The 17,294-nt window shown below is 38.6% G+C and overlaps 1 protein-coding gene across 4 annotated transcripts in view; it reads right to left on the reverse strand.

Moving 5' to 3' along the window:
* LOC126260928 (ubiquitin carboxyl-terminal hydrolase 47-like) overlaps positions 1-16,937 on the reverse strand; it is a 155,854-nt gene extending 138,917 nt beyond the window's left edge. The window contains exons 1-5 of one of the 4 annotated variants that reach the window (XM_049958425.1): positions 16,844-16,937; positions 7,140-7,191; positions 6,160-6,369; positions 4,965-5,241; positions 4,004-4,182 (exon numbers count right to left, since the gene is read on the reverse strand). In XM_049958425.1, the coding sequence (XP_049814382.1) occupies positions 4,004-4,182; positions 4,965-5,241; positions 6,160-6,366 (663 nt within the window). In that variant the 5' untranslated portion in view covers positions 6,367-6,369; positions 7,140-7,191; positions 16,844-16,937. Of the gene's footprint in view, positions 1-4,003; positions 4,183-4,964; positions 5,242-6,159; positions 6,370-6,740; positions 6,893-7,139; positions 7,192-13,135; positions 13,260-16,800 lie in introns of those variants that run through there. The other 3 variants (XM_049958427.1, XM_049958429.1, XM_049958426.1) reach the window with 3 other exon arrangements.
* Positions 16,938-17,294: the final 357 nt, after the last annotated feature.

A 17,294-nucleotide genomic window follows, 5' to 3' on the forward strand; every position in this document is an offset into this window, starting at 1 on the left:
CCCGAAAGTAGGAAAGGTTTAGGGAGTTGATCAATCAGTGCAGTTAATACATTCAGGGATGCTACACCATCTGGAGGAAGATATACATTGCAGACAGTTATTTCCTGTGTCATCCTTATTCAAACAGCCACAGCTTCAAGAGGGATTTGAATGGGCACAGGTTCACTACAGACTTGAGTTTAGGGCATAAACGCAAACTCCACCTGACACTCGATTACAGTCGCTACAGTTCCTGTAGTATCCCTTAGAGCCGTGGAGTGCAGGGGTCGGCATTGCCGGGAACCAGGTTTCCTGGAGAGCAATACAGAAAGCAGGTGTAAAGCTTAACAGTTGCCGTAGATCAGCCAGGCGGTGGAAAAAACCGCCACAATTCCACTGGAGGATGACGTCATCATGAGACTGGGAAGGCATGGAATATTCAATGAGGTAGTTTACACCTCAGGGTTACCTGCTGCCACCGACTTTTTGCCTGAGCAGTCTATATCCATTGTGTCTGAGGATCCAGTGAGATCTAGTCCTCAGCGGACGCCAGAATCTCCACCTCATCTGCAGATATAGAGCTTGGAGGTAGCAGTGGTGCGGGTACCACCGCAATTCCCTTGGTCTTTGAGACCTCCTTTTTGGATTTTTCTCGCTGTTCCTTGGGTTTCCCTGGCTGGGAGGACTTCCCTGATTCAGCCTCCGGGACTGAGGATGAGAGTGAAGCCCTGCTACCAGCTGCTTTTGGGCTCTTCAGCCACTGGTGGGTGTCATCTTTCCCACTACCAGAACCCTGGGAAGGGAGTGACCCAAGGACCCCTTCCTAGCAAGAGCAGCCGAAAAAGTTGTACCGTTTTCCAGCTTAGAAGTAGGGACGGACGTCCTCGGTGGTTGGGGAAGGGGGGGGGGGGGGTGTTGCTCCTGAAGCAGGTGGTGCAGGAGCTCCTGAAGCAGGTGGTACAAGCTCAACAGGGAGTGAAGTGCCCCCCCCTCCCCACCATCAAGGGGGCAGGTGTGGTCTTCTGGGTCTGAGACGTCACTGGGGTTGGCAGAGCTGATGGGGCTAGAGCTGCTGTAGTGGCGACGTAAGATGATGTCATGCATACAGGATGTAGGCGTTCAAATTTCCTCTTAGCCTCAGTGTAGGTCAGTCAGTCCAGGGTCTTTTACTCCATGATTTTCCTTTCTTTCTGGAGAATCCTGCAGTCTGACGAGCAAGGCGAATGGTGCTCTCCACAGTTAATACAGATGGGAGGCAGGGCACATGGAATATTGGGATGTGATGGGCATCCGCAATCTTGACGTGTGATGCTGGAAGTGCAGCGGGAAGACATATGATCGAACTTCCAATATTTAAAGCACCACATTGGGGGAGGGATATAGGGTTTTACATCACAGCGGTAGACCATCACCTTGACCTTCTCGGATATCACCCTCGAGGGCCAAGATGAAGGCACCAGTGGCAACCTGATTATCCCTCGGACCCTGGTGTACACGCCGAACGAAATGTACACCTCGCCGTTCTAAATCGGCGTGCAGCTCATCATCAGACTGCAAAAGAAGGTCCCTGTTAAATACGATACCCTGGACCATATTTAATCTCTTTGGGGCGTGATAGTTACAGAAACATCCCCCAGCTTGTCACAAGTGAGTAACGCCCGTGACTGGGCAGAGGATGCTGTTTTGATGAATACTGAGCCAGATCTCATTTTGGACAAGCCCTCCACCTCCACAAACTTGTCCTCTAAATGCTCAACAAAAAACTGAGTTGTCATCGTCATGAAAGATTCCCCATTAGCTCTCAACATACAAGGTACCGGGGCAAATAAGACCTGCTGCCATCCTTAGCCTTATGTTCCTCCCATAGTGTGCCCAAGGAGGGGAACGATTTGGGGTCGTACTTCTGTGCACTGAATTGAGCCTGTGCACACTTAGCAACTGCTGTGTTTGACCACCAGCTTCATCCACTGTGATTCCACCCACTCTGACCAGGGGCCCTCCCCATTGCGCCACCCAGCCACAGCAAAGGCCACCTGGCAGGATGGCCATTGCCTGGATTCCCAATGCCCCAGGGGGATGGGCATCTACCCCTTGGCATACATGGGGAGTTAACGGCGCAAGCATCAGCAGAGCGAATCCTGTGTGGTCAGGGGGCTACAACCAACAGGGTACATGGTGACCCAACTACAACAGAATGGCCACTTGGCTGGGTATCAGATGCAACCAAGCAAAGAAGTCCATTACCATCGTCAGCGTAGAAAACGATACTGTACAGTTGATGGAAAAATATGCACCCGGGAGGGTGACCTCGCCCAACAGCTGGAGAATTTGCAGAAGTGCAGAGCCACGTCGACAAAGGATGCGATAGGTCTCAGCGCATGGTGGACATGATGCACCATGTAAGGCGCCCTTCCCCAATTGGCTCATTCTTCACGAAAATTTTGAAAACTAGATGTCAAACCCTACAGGGGGCCTCCACAAAGGCCGAAATGTGTGAGACTCCTCTTAGTCCCCTCTTACAACAGGTAGCAATACCTCGGGCCTATTCTAAACCCCGGACCCGCATGGGATTGTCAAGTATTGTCTACAGACATTACATGGTTGAGTTTCTTAACACCAGGGTGCTCTACTCAGTGGATCTGTGCCTTAAACATGTAAAAGTTGGAATAATTGGTGCTATCTCTCCTGCCGCGTCCAAGCTCTATTCGGTGTGATGGCTGATGGGGGTAACTAGGTTCATTCGAATAAAAATATAATGACCAATCACAACAACTTCCACACTGTGTCTACTATGCACGCGCAGTTTCATGATTGTTGAGATCATCATGACACCTCTGTCGAACCATATTTAGGGTGTTTTGTTGTTTAGCCACTTTTAGCACTAGTTGACACCTTCACTCACTTTGCGTTGCTCAAATGTTTTTGGTTGAAGCACAGCGTAAATTATGTATTTTTTCATGCTGAGCAAAACGTGTCTGCCAAGTGCAGTATTTACATACATGTTATTTGTGATGTTACAGAAACATACAATGTGAGCAACAATTTGAGGGTGTGTGGTTTCCTGCATAACTCAGGAGGCACAGTACTTCAGCCTCAAACAGGCAACTGCAGCGCAAGGGATGCAGAATGACACACATGCAAACATCACACAAAATACTTATGTAAACATAACAAGAAAACAAGACAACAAGAAAAAATTCTCCAACTGCCTCATGCTAAGCATGAACAAATATGTAACTGGTGCAGTGTTTCATTATTTAAATAATGAATGACTACTGCAGGCTTTCCGGAAACAGTGATTATGATGTATGAAATTGAGTCAAACATTTCTACTTCCCAGACATTTATCAGACATGTGTCATATATATAGTGCAAAAATGCAAGGTAGTTTCCTGTAAGTGACTTTTACAACTTAAAACATTATTTCCCACATTTTACACTGTTTTTTTGCAGTCCCTTGAAAAGTATAAAAGCGGGGTTTCACTGCATGAAATACTGAGAAAACTGTCCCCACAACACACCAATTCCAAAACTAGAGAATTAACTCTAGGTTAAACATTTCATAAAAAATAAAATAATTTCAATTAAACTTGCAAGTTGTCATCTACAGTTTTACATGATATGTGCTTCATTTCTCATTCATTCATGATGCTGCAAAGTACAACACTGTTTCAAAACATGGTTGCACACGGAACACTAAAAATTGAACTACACAAAGCTGTCAGTTTCCATTTCATTTCCATAAGAATCATGGACTACTGGTGCAACAACACAGAAAATGGCTTGAACTATCATGCAATGAAGACAGGAAGTTTTAACTTATTGCCAGCAATCATAACTACAAAATGTAAATCTATCAGCTACACCAAGGAAATAATTGTCACCATATCTTGCACAGCATGACTATCCTCACTCCTTTTCTGCATTACTCCATTAGCTAGTACTGGCACACTTGTAAATGAATTACTAAAAACAGCAGTAATCATTCAATGTCTAAAAGCAATGAATCAATCATTTCCATTACCTGTAGGTTGAGGAAAAGCTTCTGCAATTGGTATGGAATTGATTTCGCTTCATCCTTCTCCGAATCATCGTATTCCCATTTGTACAAGGCATTCCTGAACTCCGGTGTCATATAAAGTGCTTGCAGTAAACTGTTTAAATAACATGTCATTGCTTGGTTTACCAGTCCTACATATTCAACTGAAAATTAAGAAAAAGTATCTTAACTGAGCATTTTACAAATTACATTTAAATTTAGTGCTAAAATTTATTACAAATGACTTGGTACATAAGTCCCAACAAATAATTATGTGCATGTTGCTCAGTATACAGTCTGAGCCATTCAGAGCAGTTAACCTGAAAAGTTTTCTTAAACCATTAAGGGTCTTGCCAAGTGACTTAAAAAAAGTATTTTCATACATGTTCAATGTTCTTTAACTTTTCACTTCCTGAGATATTAAAGCAATTATGTTATGAAAACAATGTATCTTTTTCTTAACAACACAACAAAACAATGTGTTCACACTCTTCTTGGCTACATAAATAAAATAACAATACAAGTCCGAGAAAAGTTCTAAAGATAAAGACCAAGACTGATGGCAGAATGCAGGTTCTGTATTATCACAGAATTTTTAAGTGACTAGGCAGATGAAATTGTGCCATATCAGCTATCATGGCCATCATGTTTAGTGCATTCCCTCCTTTATTGCAAAAAGGTTTGACTGAAATGATAACATATGCCACATCATTATATTATTCTTACCAGTAGCTCTTGAAGGCCATTAAGAAATTCCACATAATCATTCAAATAATGTTACTTTGAAATCTCGGTTTACTGAAAAGTTTCAAGCACTAACAATGTAGCTAGTTACATTACTATACTAGTTGCAAAACATTGTTTACATGTGCACCTCATAATAACAACATACAGCCCTTTCTTTTGGAGGCAATCAGCAAGTAAATGGATACAAACTAACACACACCTGTATCGTGTTTAATCATAACACTGCCATAATAATCCCCACTAACTACAGGCGGAGGTAGTGGAGCAGGAGGCGTCTGCGAGAAGTCACTGACAGCTGTTGGGCTGGCTGACGCTCCCAACATCATCTCATCTTCACCACCATCTCCAGATGCTACAGCCATTTTGCGTGTTTGCTGACCACGCATTTCAGTCACAATCAAACTATTGTTGTACCCTGGTTCAAAATTCACTCCCACTTCTTCAATAGTTTCTTCTTTATGATTGTTAAGCACTACCTATAACATTTTGGCATTTGCATATGAAAGTAAGATTACAAAATAATGAATTACAGTACGTAAAACATGACCTCACACAGAGAGAGAGAGAGAGAGAGAGAGAGAGAGAAGGTTATACTAGTTTTTTTTATTATTTACATCATGGAATTTTATCCTATTTAAGATTTGTTTTATTACACCCGAAAATGAGAAACAGATTTCAAACAAGCACAAGACGATCGTGTGATTACATTTAACATTGATTATACAACTATCACTGTCAGGTATTTTATCTCACCCAAATATTTCAAATAGATTTAAGAAAGCAATAATACATAGGAAAGGAAGAATACTATCTCAATTAGTTTCTTCATCAGAGGGAGTTGAGGGAGAAAGAGAAAGAGGAGAGGAGGGGGGGGGGGGGGGAAGGGAGAGAGAGAGAGAGAGAGAGAGAGAGAGAGAGGATGCCCCCCAAAGCTAAAAAGTAAAAGTAAATAAAGACTAACAGATACAGCTTAAATGAGAGGAGGTGACATGGTACAAATATTTCAGTTCACATGACACACTTTTTACATTACTGATAAAACAATCGCTTTATATTTACTGGAAGAATCAGAAACTATTCTAGTCATGTTGTGACGACCAAAATTCAACTGTAAGTGTGACACAAAGTTAGGACCCATTTTTAGCAGGCATATAAACCAAAAATGGAAACCGTTTAACTATTAAGAATGAGTAAACTTATAAATTAAAATATAAATAACTTAGGAGTAAATGAGACCACTCACCTAATAGCATACTGTTGAGTGATCACCTTCACTTCTGCATTATTTATATTCTGTGTGTACTTCCCTTACAAAATTAAATGCCAACATATCCTATCTAAAACTGTATTTAAAAAAAAAATACTTATAAAAATGCTACAAGCTGTAAACTTACAGGTTCAGATTCAGATGAGCGTTGAAGGACAAGTTCAAATGTATTCGGATCATATTGGTATGCATCTGCTAATTTTTGGAAAAGTTCTTGTACTGTAGTTGAGGCCGGAAGTAAAAGAGTGATCTTGTGCTGCGAACCCTGAGAAGCTAAAGTTGTCACATCTCGTACAGTGCATATTGCATTTCTCTCTTCTAACATACAGACCATGCCCTGAAGACACATCACAAAGTTTAAACTGCACTGTAAGCGTAAATGAACTGAAATAAGCCAGACAGAAAAATACAAGCTTCACAGTTACTCATCAGCTCTAAATTTATCTTTCACCATAAGAAAAAGTGTGGCAATGCAGAAAATATCACATCACTTGCCAAAAGCATGAAAAATTTGCAGTACTTCCAACAGTATGAGGGCACATTGTTAAAATTAGAAATGCAGTTAATATGGGCAGAAGTGCATATTTTAACTATTAACAACTGTTCTTTTACTAGTAACAAGACAAGCCTATTTAGCTTTCTATTTCACATGTATGACTTTTACAACACTGTACACAAAGCAGAACAAAAAGTACTGCAGAACATCACCTTCACAGGTTTTTGCCTCACAGAAGATATGTATTGGCTTTACTTCCTAAAGGAAATGCTAGTAATATAGTGGTCTACATACAAACACTAACTGAAGCAACTGAGCTGCTTCCTATTGGCTGCCTGCCAACTAGTTAAGAATCCCCCCAGAAGGTGGCAGTTTGAGGAAGGTTTGGGAGGAACTACGCTATTTTTAGACAAGCCAAATTTAGTGAAGAGCAGTTCACACACTCAAAGAGAATTTGAATTTTTACACAAGGCTGCAGTTTGAATGGGTGACAGAAAAACAGCCACAAGATGATAAAAATATTTTAAAAACATATCCTTAAGGGCTGAATATTTAACATTCTTGTATTCTAACATGCACAAAATGTACTACAACAATAGCAATAAACATACCTGCAAAGAGATTATGCACCACACTCACACCAATGACAACTGTTAAACGTTACTGAAAGAGAAGAAAAAACAAAGCTGAGTAACGCAACACAAATTCACCTAACACTGAGAACATATGGAAAGAGTAAGTGAATACTGTTATAATTTACATTCATTCAAGTTATTTTTATTACAGTAATTTAAAAAAAAAAAACACCTGAATATACTTTACTGAACAAGTAACACTTCATATGTACCGGCAAGTAAAATGAAGCATTAGTCTTTTGAATGCATCATGTTATGAACTGAATATTTGTTTCTATATAGAGGATACCTACTCATACTGAAGTACTTACCACAATTTCAAAACTGACAAAACCACACTACAGAATCTACTTTTACACTTTCTCAGTTATTTTAATGGAAAGAAAACCCATTAAGGATCGAGAATGTGAATGGAAAGTAAATACATTAAGGACTAATAACATGAATAATCTGTCACACTACATAGAGAAAATACAAACAGAGAGTTCCCAAAATTCAAAATAACATTGATACATAACATAATATTACTCCATTCATAATTTAACATATTTGTAAATTTCTGTTATATACAAAACAAAGACCAGTTCTTTTACATAACAAACATTTAAAAAATGGGCAACTTCAGAAACAGCTGCAAAATATTATCTTAAACAACACCAACAATTATAACAATTACACTCCAGCTGTTAACCTAATACAATGTCTGTGCATTCATGCCTGAATTAGTATTAATTTTCCTGGAAAATAAGTTTTCCATGCATGTATTTGTTACAACAAAGGGAAACCATTTCATTTCATATTTCTAATAACTGCAAAAGAGTAACTAATATGATAATGTGGAGTGAATAAAAATATGGTGTAATGACAGAAAACCACTCATGATGTAGAAACAACACAACAGTGAACATGCAAGGACCCCCCCCCCCCCCACAATGGATTGATTGTTCTTTGTCTTTAAAGTCGCAGTTATTTCTTAATGCGCTAATGGAAAATATGTCCTGTGAAAAAATCTAACTTTTACAACTGAACTGCAGTAACCTTTATCATAGGCCTACACAGTTGAGCCAGTTTACTTTAATGGTAACCACATACTGCTTACTGATCAACAGAAAGCAATAACATTTGTTGATACAATAAACCAGCAATAATTTATCAAAGTGACAGCATTAACATCTTCACAAAATGTATCACTTTAGTACAGACACCTGTGAGAATGTTATCACTTATGTATTCGATTGTTATCAGCCATCTTTTATATACTTAATTTTATTATCTTTCTGCACAATAAGATTTACGATTCATTCAGTTTCTTCTTCACTGGCTTTCAGCATTAAATGAAGTGTTCAATACCACTTCAACTCGCGACAACACAGTCACTTTCCAAACTAAATTAGACCTAGGGCTACTCTACAAATCAGTCACCAAAACATACATAGAAAAAAAAAAAACGTGTAGAAATGAATGAAATATTTTCAGTGCTCTTTTCTCTTCCTGTTTGGGCACATGGTGTCAAATCCTCATCAAATTACGAGATGAAGCTGATATCCAGTATCAGTAGATCTTTAGTTAATTGTTGACATTCAAAAAGATCTTATGCGTTTTTGGGTGCTTGGCAAATTTTTCTTTGCAAACAAGATGGCTCAAAAATTTGCATTAAATTTTGCTTGAAAATGGAATAAAGTGCAGCACCACACTTGATGTGCTGACTGTGGCTTTAGACAAATCTACTATGAGTAAGACAAAAGTTTATGAGTGGTATAAGGGTTTCAAAGAAGATCGAGAAGAGGTTGGAGACTGCAACTGCCCTGCACGCCCTAGCATATCTATTTATTACTGATGATGATATGAAAGAAAGAAAATGGTTCTGGAAAATAGCCTAATCACCATCAGAGAGGTTGCTGACGATTTAGAAATATCTTTCGGCTCACATCAAACAATTTTTTTTTGGCTGTTTTGGGCATGGAACTTGTACCAGCAAAGTTCGCTTCAAACTTGTTGAATTTCTACCACAAATTACATCATGTGTACATTGCTCAGAAATTGCTCAAGGAAGTTGACAACAATCCACAAGCATTACTGATGATGATATGAAAGAAAGAAAATGGTTCTGGAAAATAGCCTAATCACCATCAGAGAGGTTGCTGACGATTTAGAAATATCTTTCGGCTCACATCAAACAATTTTTTTTTGGCTGTTTTGGGCATGGAACTTGTACCAGCAAAGTTCGCTTCAAACTTGTTGAATTTCTACCACAAATTACATCATGTGTACATTGCTCAGAAATTGCTCAAGGAAGTTGACAACAATCCACAAGCTTCTAAAGGAGGTTATAACATGAGACAAAACACTGGTAAACGTCAGAACCAATGCCCAATCATGCCTGACGATCCAAGACCGAAAAAAATTCGACAAGTTGTATCATGTGTGAAGGTCCTTCCTACTGTTTGCTTCAATTAAAACGGGATAGTGCATCATGAGTTCCAGTATTATGGTTGTACAGTCAATAAGGAATACTACCTGGAAGTTTTGCGATATCTGTGTGAAGCGATTCGAAGAAAACAACTAGAACTGTGGTAAAATCACTCATGAAAACTGAATCACAATAAAGCCCCTACTCACACTTCACCGACTGTACCATTATGTTGCCTCAGCTTAAGCCACAGCCACAGCATTTGCCAGACATGGCACCCTGCGACTTCTTTCTATTTCTGAAGCTGAATAGAATCATGGAAGGACATCATTTTGACACCATTACTGATATAAAAACAGAGTCGCTGAAGGAGCTGACCTCCAAAAGAAAAAGCAAGTTCCAGAAGCGCTTTCAAAATTGGAAAAAGTACCAGCGCAAGTGTCATATCCGAGGGGGATTACTTTGAAGGGGACAAAGTTGATGTTGACAATAAATAAACAAAGATTCTTTTTGAAAAACAAAAAATAAATCCCATTACTTTTTGAGCATACCTTTTATTAGAACAGGTACCAAAGTGTGTACACTAAAAACAAAGTTCTATGTACGAAATTCTTATCCATCCAGATGGATACGTCCGCAGCTCATTTTCTACAGGGTAGCATTGCTGCCTCTGGATCACAGGGTCCAGGGTTCAATTCCCAGCTGGATCAGTGATTTTCTCTGCCTGGGGACTGGTTATTTTTGTTGTCATCATCATTTTATCATCATTCATGAAAGTGGAGAGTGAACTGTGCAAAACCATGGGAATTTGTATGGGTGCTGATAACCGCATCGTTGAGCACCCCATAAACCAATCAACCATCACCACAATCCAGAGAGATAAAATACTGACGTTACAGCAGTACGTGGGTAAGTTAATCAAAAAGCTAAATTCTTCCCACTCAGTTGAGAAAGTCAGCTAAAACAGTCTTCATTAAGTAATTCATACTACACAGACTGATTGAAGGACTCAAGGGTAACAAGTAGTAATGAAAGGGGATAACACCACAACCCTGTCACATTTCAATTCCTTCATCCTTCTTAACATAATGGAATTAGTGCAAGAGGCGTAGCAGCAAGTTCACTAGCTGGGAATCACCAATGGGTGCCCTTAGTATGTGCGGTGATGAATGACAATGTAAGTTATATTATGAGTTACCTGAAACAAACTGTGTGTCAGTCAAGGAATGTTGCAAAATAGGGACCAACTAAATGAGGCAGTGCAGCAGTTAGGACAATGACCTCGTATTTGGGAGGATGGAGTTGCTCTGTCTGGCTACCCTGATTTGGGATTTTTGAGCTTTTCGTAAATCCCTTAAGCAAATGTCAGACTGGTTCTATAATCAAGGGCACGGCCAATCATCTGTGCTATTCTCATGAACCATGCCAGTGTTCTCTGTGTTGATCTGCATTGTATTATGATGATGATACTAAGATGAGTAATGATAAATAAATAAGAAACATTCTAATTATGTCACTGTGCAGATCAAATTATTAGCACAATTTGGATGCCATCACTTAATACTGTTTTATGGTATAATCTACTCGGACAAAGCAAGGTAAGATCGCGCACATGCACGCACACATGCAAAGTCATTAAAATATTTACCTCAATATTTTGACTTAGGGATGTAACTTTAGTTAATCACCAATGTCAACTTTAAAGTGATGTTAGATACTTTACTGTTTACATATATATCACAATAATGTTCACCACAAATAATTCCCACACTTCCCAATATGAATAGGTTCCCAGGAAATAGTGAAGAATGTAATACAAACCACCAGTTTTACCTGTGATTCTACCTGTTAACTTGACCATTTCACAACCAGCTAGCGTCTTTCAATCTAAACTATATCCCTGATGACCTTACGCAGGTCAGTCTGGTACCATAATCATCATTAAAAAAAAGAGGGGGGAGGGGGCGCAACAGGTATGTGTCTCGTACACAGTGCAAGCCATCAGTACATTCTTTGAAGGTTGGCACCATATGTTACACAAACAGTACCCAGTGTTTCTGTTTGTGTATTGTTTACAAAACATTTAGTTTTTGTTGGTTAGTAAGGTTGTGGTATATGACCTATCCTGAAGCACACACTGATGTCAAGGTCAGATTGTTGGAAGATGACAGTCTGGTTGTAAGTCAGTAAATATACATTGTGGATTAGGCTTACATAGCTCCATTGACAGCCCTCGTTAAAACACATACTAGTTAGCAATGCGATACCATGCCAACAGACTAACGATGTCATTAACATCGCAAAATACAAGCCCTAATTAACATTCAATGGGTAACTGAACTACCATGATGAAAACTTTAGCAAAATAAAATCTGACAAACTGAGAGGACCTTCACGAGAATAGAGGGTACGGGCCTAGTAGGTTCTCATCATAAAAGCCTTCAAAAGCAGGAAGTTCCAACTAAGCACCACAACCTTCGCAGTAGGGCTGCTGAAGTGTTTCCATAAAAATAATAATAATTTGGTTTGTTTGCTTTTTGAGTGAAGGTAAAACGTTTGCACTTGTAGTGGTATCTAGTGTGTCGACAAGTAAGGGTTATTAATTTTCCAGTGTGGTGCATGACAAATCATACTATGTAACTCATTTTCCTTTTATTCAATAATAATCAGTTTGACGGTTTGTTATGTCAAATGCTGTTTGCCTTCAGTGATTTGTATTTCATTACCATCATGGAAAATTTTTAAAATGAAAGTACAAAACATGATATTTCAAATGTGCAACGCAGTTCTGAAGACATGCACAGTATTGAGAAAACTGAGAAAAGTGTGTTACAGATAGTGGCTATACTATGGATGGCTTTTACACCAGACCCAGAGCTGTGATGCATAAACAGGCTCCTCATGCTAGCTGAACACACTACTTAATTCACCAAGAAGCACTGGCAACAAAATGCATGCAACCTGTGCTACATGAAGTTCTTCAATTACTTGACAAAATGGGGAACTTCACTAAAAGTTGGCCAATTTAGTCGAGATGTTTTTAACAAATTTGTGTTGATTTGGGGGCTGAGCACATTTCCCTAATTTATTGGAGAGATTCTCACTGGCTTTCATGTGGGAATGTCGTGAAAAGGGTGTATTATCTCAGGAATGAACTTCACACTTACCTTGTTCAAGAGAAACACTGAATTTCAAGAAGTTTGTAGAAAGCGACTTTTTACTAAAGTCGCCGTACTTTGAAAAACTCAATTCTTTGAATGCATCCCATCCCTTCAAGTTAATGAGAACTATGTGCTACTACAAGAAAAAAATTCAGCATGCAGAAAGAAACTAATATATCATGGAAGAAAAAGGTGGGTGATAAAAATGTACATTATATCTTCACTGTTTTTCAAACCGTTTTAGAAGACAATAAATTTCATTTGAATGCAGAATTCAAGTCTGTGTTTGTGGCTCATTTAACTGAACACAATGATTACTTTCTGAAGTACTTTCAAGAACAAGTTGAGCAACACAACTGGATCAAAGATCCTTTCATTACAGGCCTTCCTTCAATGCTTACCATTGAAGAACAAGATCAATTTACTGTTATTATGAGTGAACGTGGAGAATTAGATGCGAGTTTCAGTTCCCAATCTTGTGCTGAGATGCAAAGAACTGATTATGAAGAAGCAAGCCCATAGATTCTGTAGAAAGAATAAGATTTATCAACATTGAAAGTTTACTAAAATGTTTTACATCAACAACTGATAAAGAAAACTTATGTTTATTTACACCACATTTCAAGTACAATGTCACATGCAAAAGGAGCTGCAGGTGTTTACGTACAGGTCAAGGGAGCCATGTATCCATAAAGTTTGAAAACCACTCATCATCTCCAAACACACTGAAATAGGGATTTTGATCTGGGATGTAAATTATCTATGAATTGCACAAAAGACACAAAAAAAAGATTGTCATGACACATTTGTTGGCTTCGTCAACCCACATTAAAACCTTTACCTTCCAATCTAAATCAGGTCTCCAGCTCCACTATAAATCAGTCTGACCTGAAAAATTTTTTTTGAATTAAAACTGCTTTTTGTTGCAACACGTACTAGCTTTGCCAACTCACAACAGAACTGTCACCTTCCAACCCACACTACACCTCAGGCTACTCTACAGTTTGATCTGTTACCACAATGTCAAACAGAAAAAAATATATTAATTTAGTACACAACAAACTCTTGAATGTCATTACCCTTGCTATCTCCACAAGATCTATTCAAGTTTATCAACATGACCTAAGTTATCACTTGCACAAGATACAACAATTTATGAAAACATACAACCAATTTCTAAAAATGGAACAGACAGCATTTAAATAAAATACAATTTCACACTACAGAGAATATACCAAGGTCTCATTCTGGTCACTATACCCAAAATGCCTATTTTCCAAGTGCTGCCTGATATTTTCAAGTTTTTAAAATGTTTGAAGGTTTTAACACCACCCAGGCCCAAAAACCTCCTATCCCATACAGGTCCAGGTTATTGGTTTTTGTTCTGCAAATTAGGCCTACTTTATGTTTTCATCCTTGAGCTGGTGCAGTCTCCTGCTTTGTTTCATTAATTTTTGACACTAGAACAAATTCTATTTGGATCCGACATTTCCAGTGATTTCCACAATTTTAACAGCTGGTCTGATTTCGGCCCATGAATCACTCTTATCAAACCAACCACATCAGTGAATCAATCATTTCTTCCTCTTCAATGTCTTTGTCCTCTTCTGGCAACTTTTTCATTTTATATACCGTCATGGGTCCTATCCTTTCCTGTTACTTTTTATTTCTCCAAAACCACGTTCAACCCAATATGCAGCATCAACTGTTATGATGAACAGCTCTCTCTATCGATTAAATGTATTTGATTTACTGTCATTTAGCTTCACTGTCAGATTTATTCCCAAGCAATCCATACTGCATTCATATTTGTTGTTCTCATGTTGATAAATTGTATGTTCTGAGTTATCAATGGCATTAACAATTCTGATTTTGTTGCCCATGCTTCACTTTTCTCAGTAACCAAGTCATTTAACTGAAGCAAGGAAAGCTTTGCAAACAATTCTGGAGGAGAGGACATCACCATTTCAACGTCCCGTCGACAACAAGGTCACTAGAGAGAGAGCACAAGCTTGGGTTAGGGAAGGATGGTGAAGGAAATACGAACTGCCCTTTCAAGGAGAAAGTAATTTAGGGAAATCACGGAAAACATAAATCAGAATGGCTGGACGCAGCTTTAAAAAATTATCCTCACGAATGTGTGTCCAGTGTGCAAAGGAAACTATTTTTCTAATATGTACCCATGCTTTTCCTAACAATAAAAAGACACAAAGACAACAGAGGCTGTTGTTCTGTATGGTCATCCTAATATAGTTTATACTAAATCATTTCCAGCAAATGACAGGCCAGTTCCTTCAACAATACAATGGCCAACTACTTGTCCTGTTTTCTAGCAAATACACTTTCACATGTCTGCACATATGACATATGTTTTCCTTGCATTAAGCTCAAAGGTGCTTTACCTTGGACAAATAAGTAACTAAAATTAAGTAGATCTCATATCATTAAACACAGTTTTGTGTACTTACGAAACACACCAATTACTTCCCAAGTTTTTCTTAATTGTTTGGACACTAGAATCATCTAAAGTAAATATGTTCCCAACACAGTGGTATGCACATTGCCTACAACAAGGAGCATTTAAGATAACTTTCCCTGTTAACACTCCCAAAATAGTGCAATAAAACTAAAATGTGGAATGGACTGCGAATGGGTGAAGAGGGCAGAAGGGGTGGAGTACTCCACACATATAATTCACAAGACAATACTACTGCCTACATTGCAAACACTGGAATGAAAATTTAAAGTAGCTGCTGCAGATTGATTCCAGAACTGTTGAGACTGGGGGTTCTCTCAAGTAATAGAATACCAGCAAGGACAACATGAAATTAACTTTCCTGAAATACCTATTCTACCCAATGAAATGGTGTCAACATGTCATTCCACCTTTCATCAAAAGGCAAGTTACACTAACAACCAGAAACAAAATGGTTAATCAGACTCAGTAGAAGTTACATATTTGACACCTCTTGCATTTTTCAATATGATTCAGATGGTAACAGTACACTTTGGTAGTGGTCAAACTGTTAACACAATCAGATTTTCTGCTTTCACATTCAATGGCTTCACCAACTCACAACCTGTCACCCTCCCACCAACCTTAGACCTCATACTGTGCTAAACATCAGTCTATCACCACAACCAATAACTGTCAAACTCTAGTGATGTCTTGGGGGGGGGGGGGGGGGGAAGAGTCAGGGGTGGGATTTAAGGGAAAGGAGCTAGGAACAAAACGAGAGACAGTACTGTAAATACGAATATAACAGATCTCTAAGCCGTTTCTGATTATGAACCTCAACAAATTTACGTTCCCAAGACTGACACATGAAACGTCTCACTTAGTATAGTAATACATAAAATATTCAAACAAAAATTGGATTTCCTCTAGTGTCATTCATATTTTTTTTTTTTTTTCCATCATTCAATTTTGACATTACGATGGCTAACGGAACGGAAAAGTTTCTCCGACAAAGGACATGAAACCCGCAATACACATCAGCAACTGATAATGGATTAGTTAAGAAAATTCTAAATTGGCTACGAGAAGCGAAGTAAAGTAATCAGACCTGTAATCAACAGCTGTTTTAAGTGAATGCATTTGTTCTGCTCTGTTGGTGATATTACAATACTGTTTGCTACACATAGCGTGCTTTCCCCCTAATCATTTTACAGCTAATTTATGACAACACAAAGTGCTATGCAGTAAGTCTGATTGCTTTTCACAGTCCAAATCAGAATACGTGTGGTCTAAAGAAATTACACTCAAATACTGCTTTGGCTCTTAAAAGTTAACGCAGAGAATGGAATGACTGATGTCCGCCAACAGAAGCGAAAATGCCGGAGGGCGTGGCATAATGCACGCACTAAACAAATGTTATTTCTACTTTAGTTTTCGGCACTAATCATTTAAAATATGCACTATAAACAACGATGTGTGAGATAATTGGCTACAAGGAGCTTATTAGCGTACTTTCCAGTCGACGATCAGTCCTCAAACACAACAGTGATTCCTCCATCACACATTTACATAGTGACATAAAAGCAAATCAAATGCCAAAACACTCACATAATTTTTGTATTGACAATAACGCAATTAAATATTCACACACCCTTGACTGTAAAGCCATCACATGTGTTCTCCCTAAGTTTTCATTCCGCATCACAACGCCATTTTCCGCTGGACGGAATATCTTTGCTACAGATACGTCCCAGAGCAGCGTTCAACACTCTAGTTCAACGTCAAAAATAGCTTTGCGAGATAAGCACATTTAATACGTAAATCCTAGTAGCCAACATTTTTCAGCCATATAAACAAAAATTTCAAAGTAAAATTAAGTATATATAATGGAGACGGAAGACTAAGACGAATTGTACAAACTGTCGCAGTGTCATACTTTAATATTCGGTCGCCCTAAACGTCCAAAATGCTTAATAATACTTCAGAAAATAAATAAATACAAAGTGTTATTAAGTAAGTCTCTTAAGAAATACATAATTTCACTGTTTAAAATTTACTGATCTGCTATTACACATAAAATGGCACCAAATTCATTTGCAATC

This window comes from Schistocerca nitens, chromosome 5 (assembly GCF_023898315.1).
Source record: "Schistocerca nitens isolate TAMUIC-IGC-003100 chromosome 5, iqSchNite1.1, whole genome shotgun sequence".
Classification (NCBI taxonomy): domain Eukaryota; kingdom Metazoa; phylum Arthropoda; class Insecta; order Orthoptera; family Acrididae; genus Schistocerca; species Schistocerca nitens.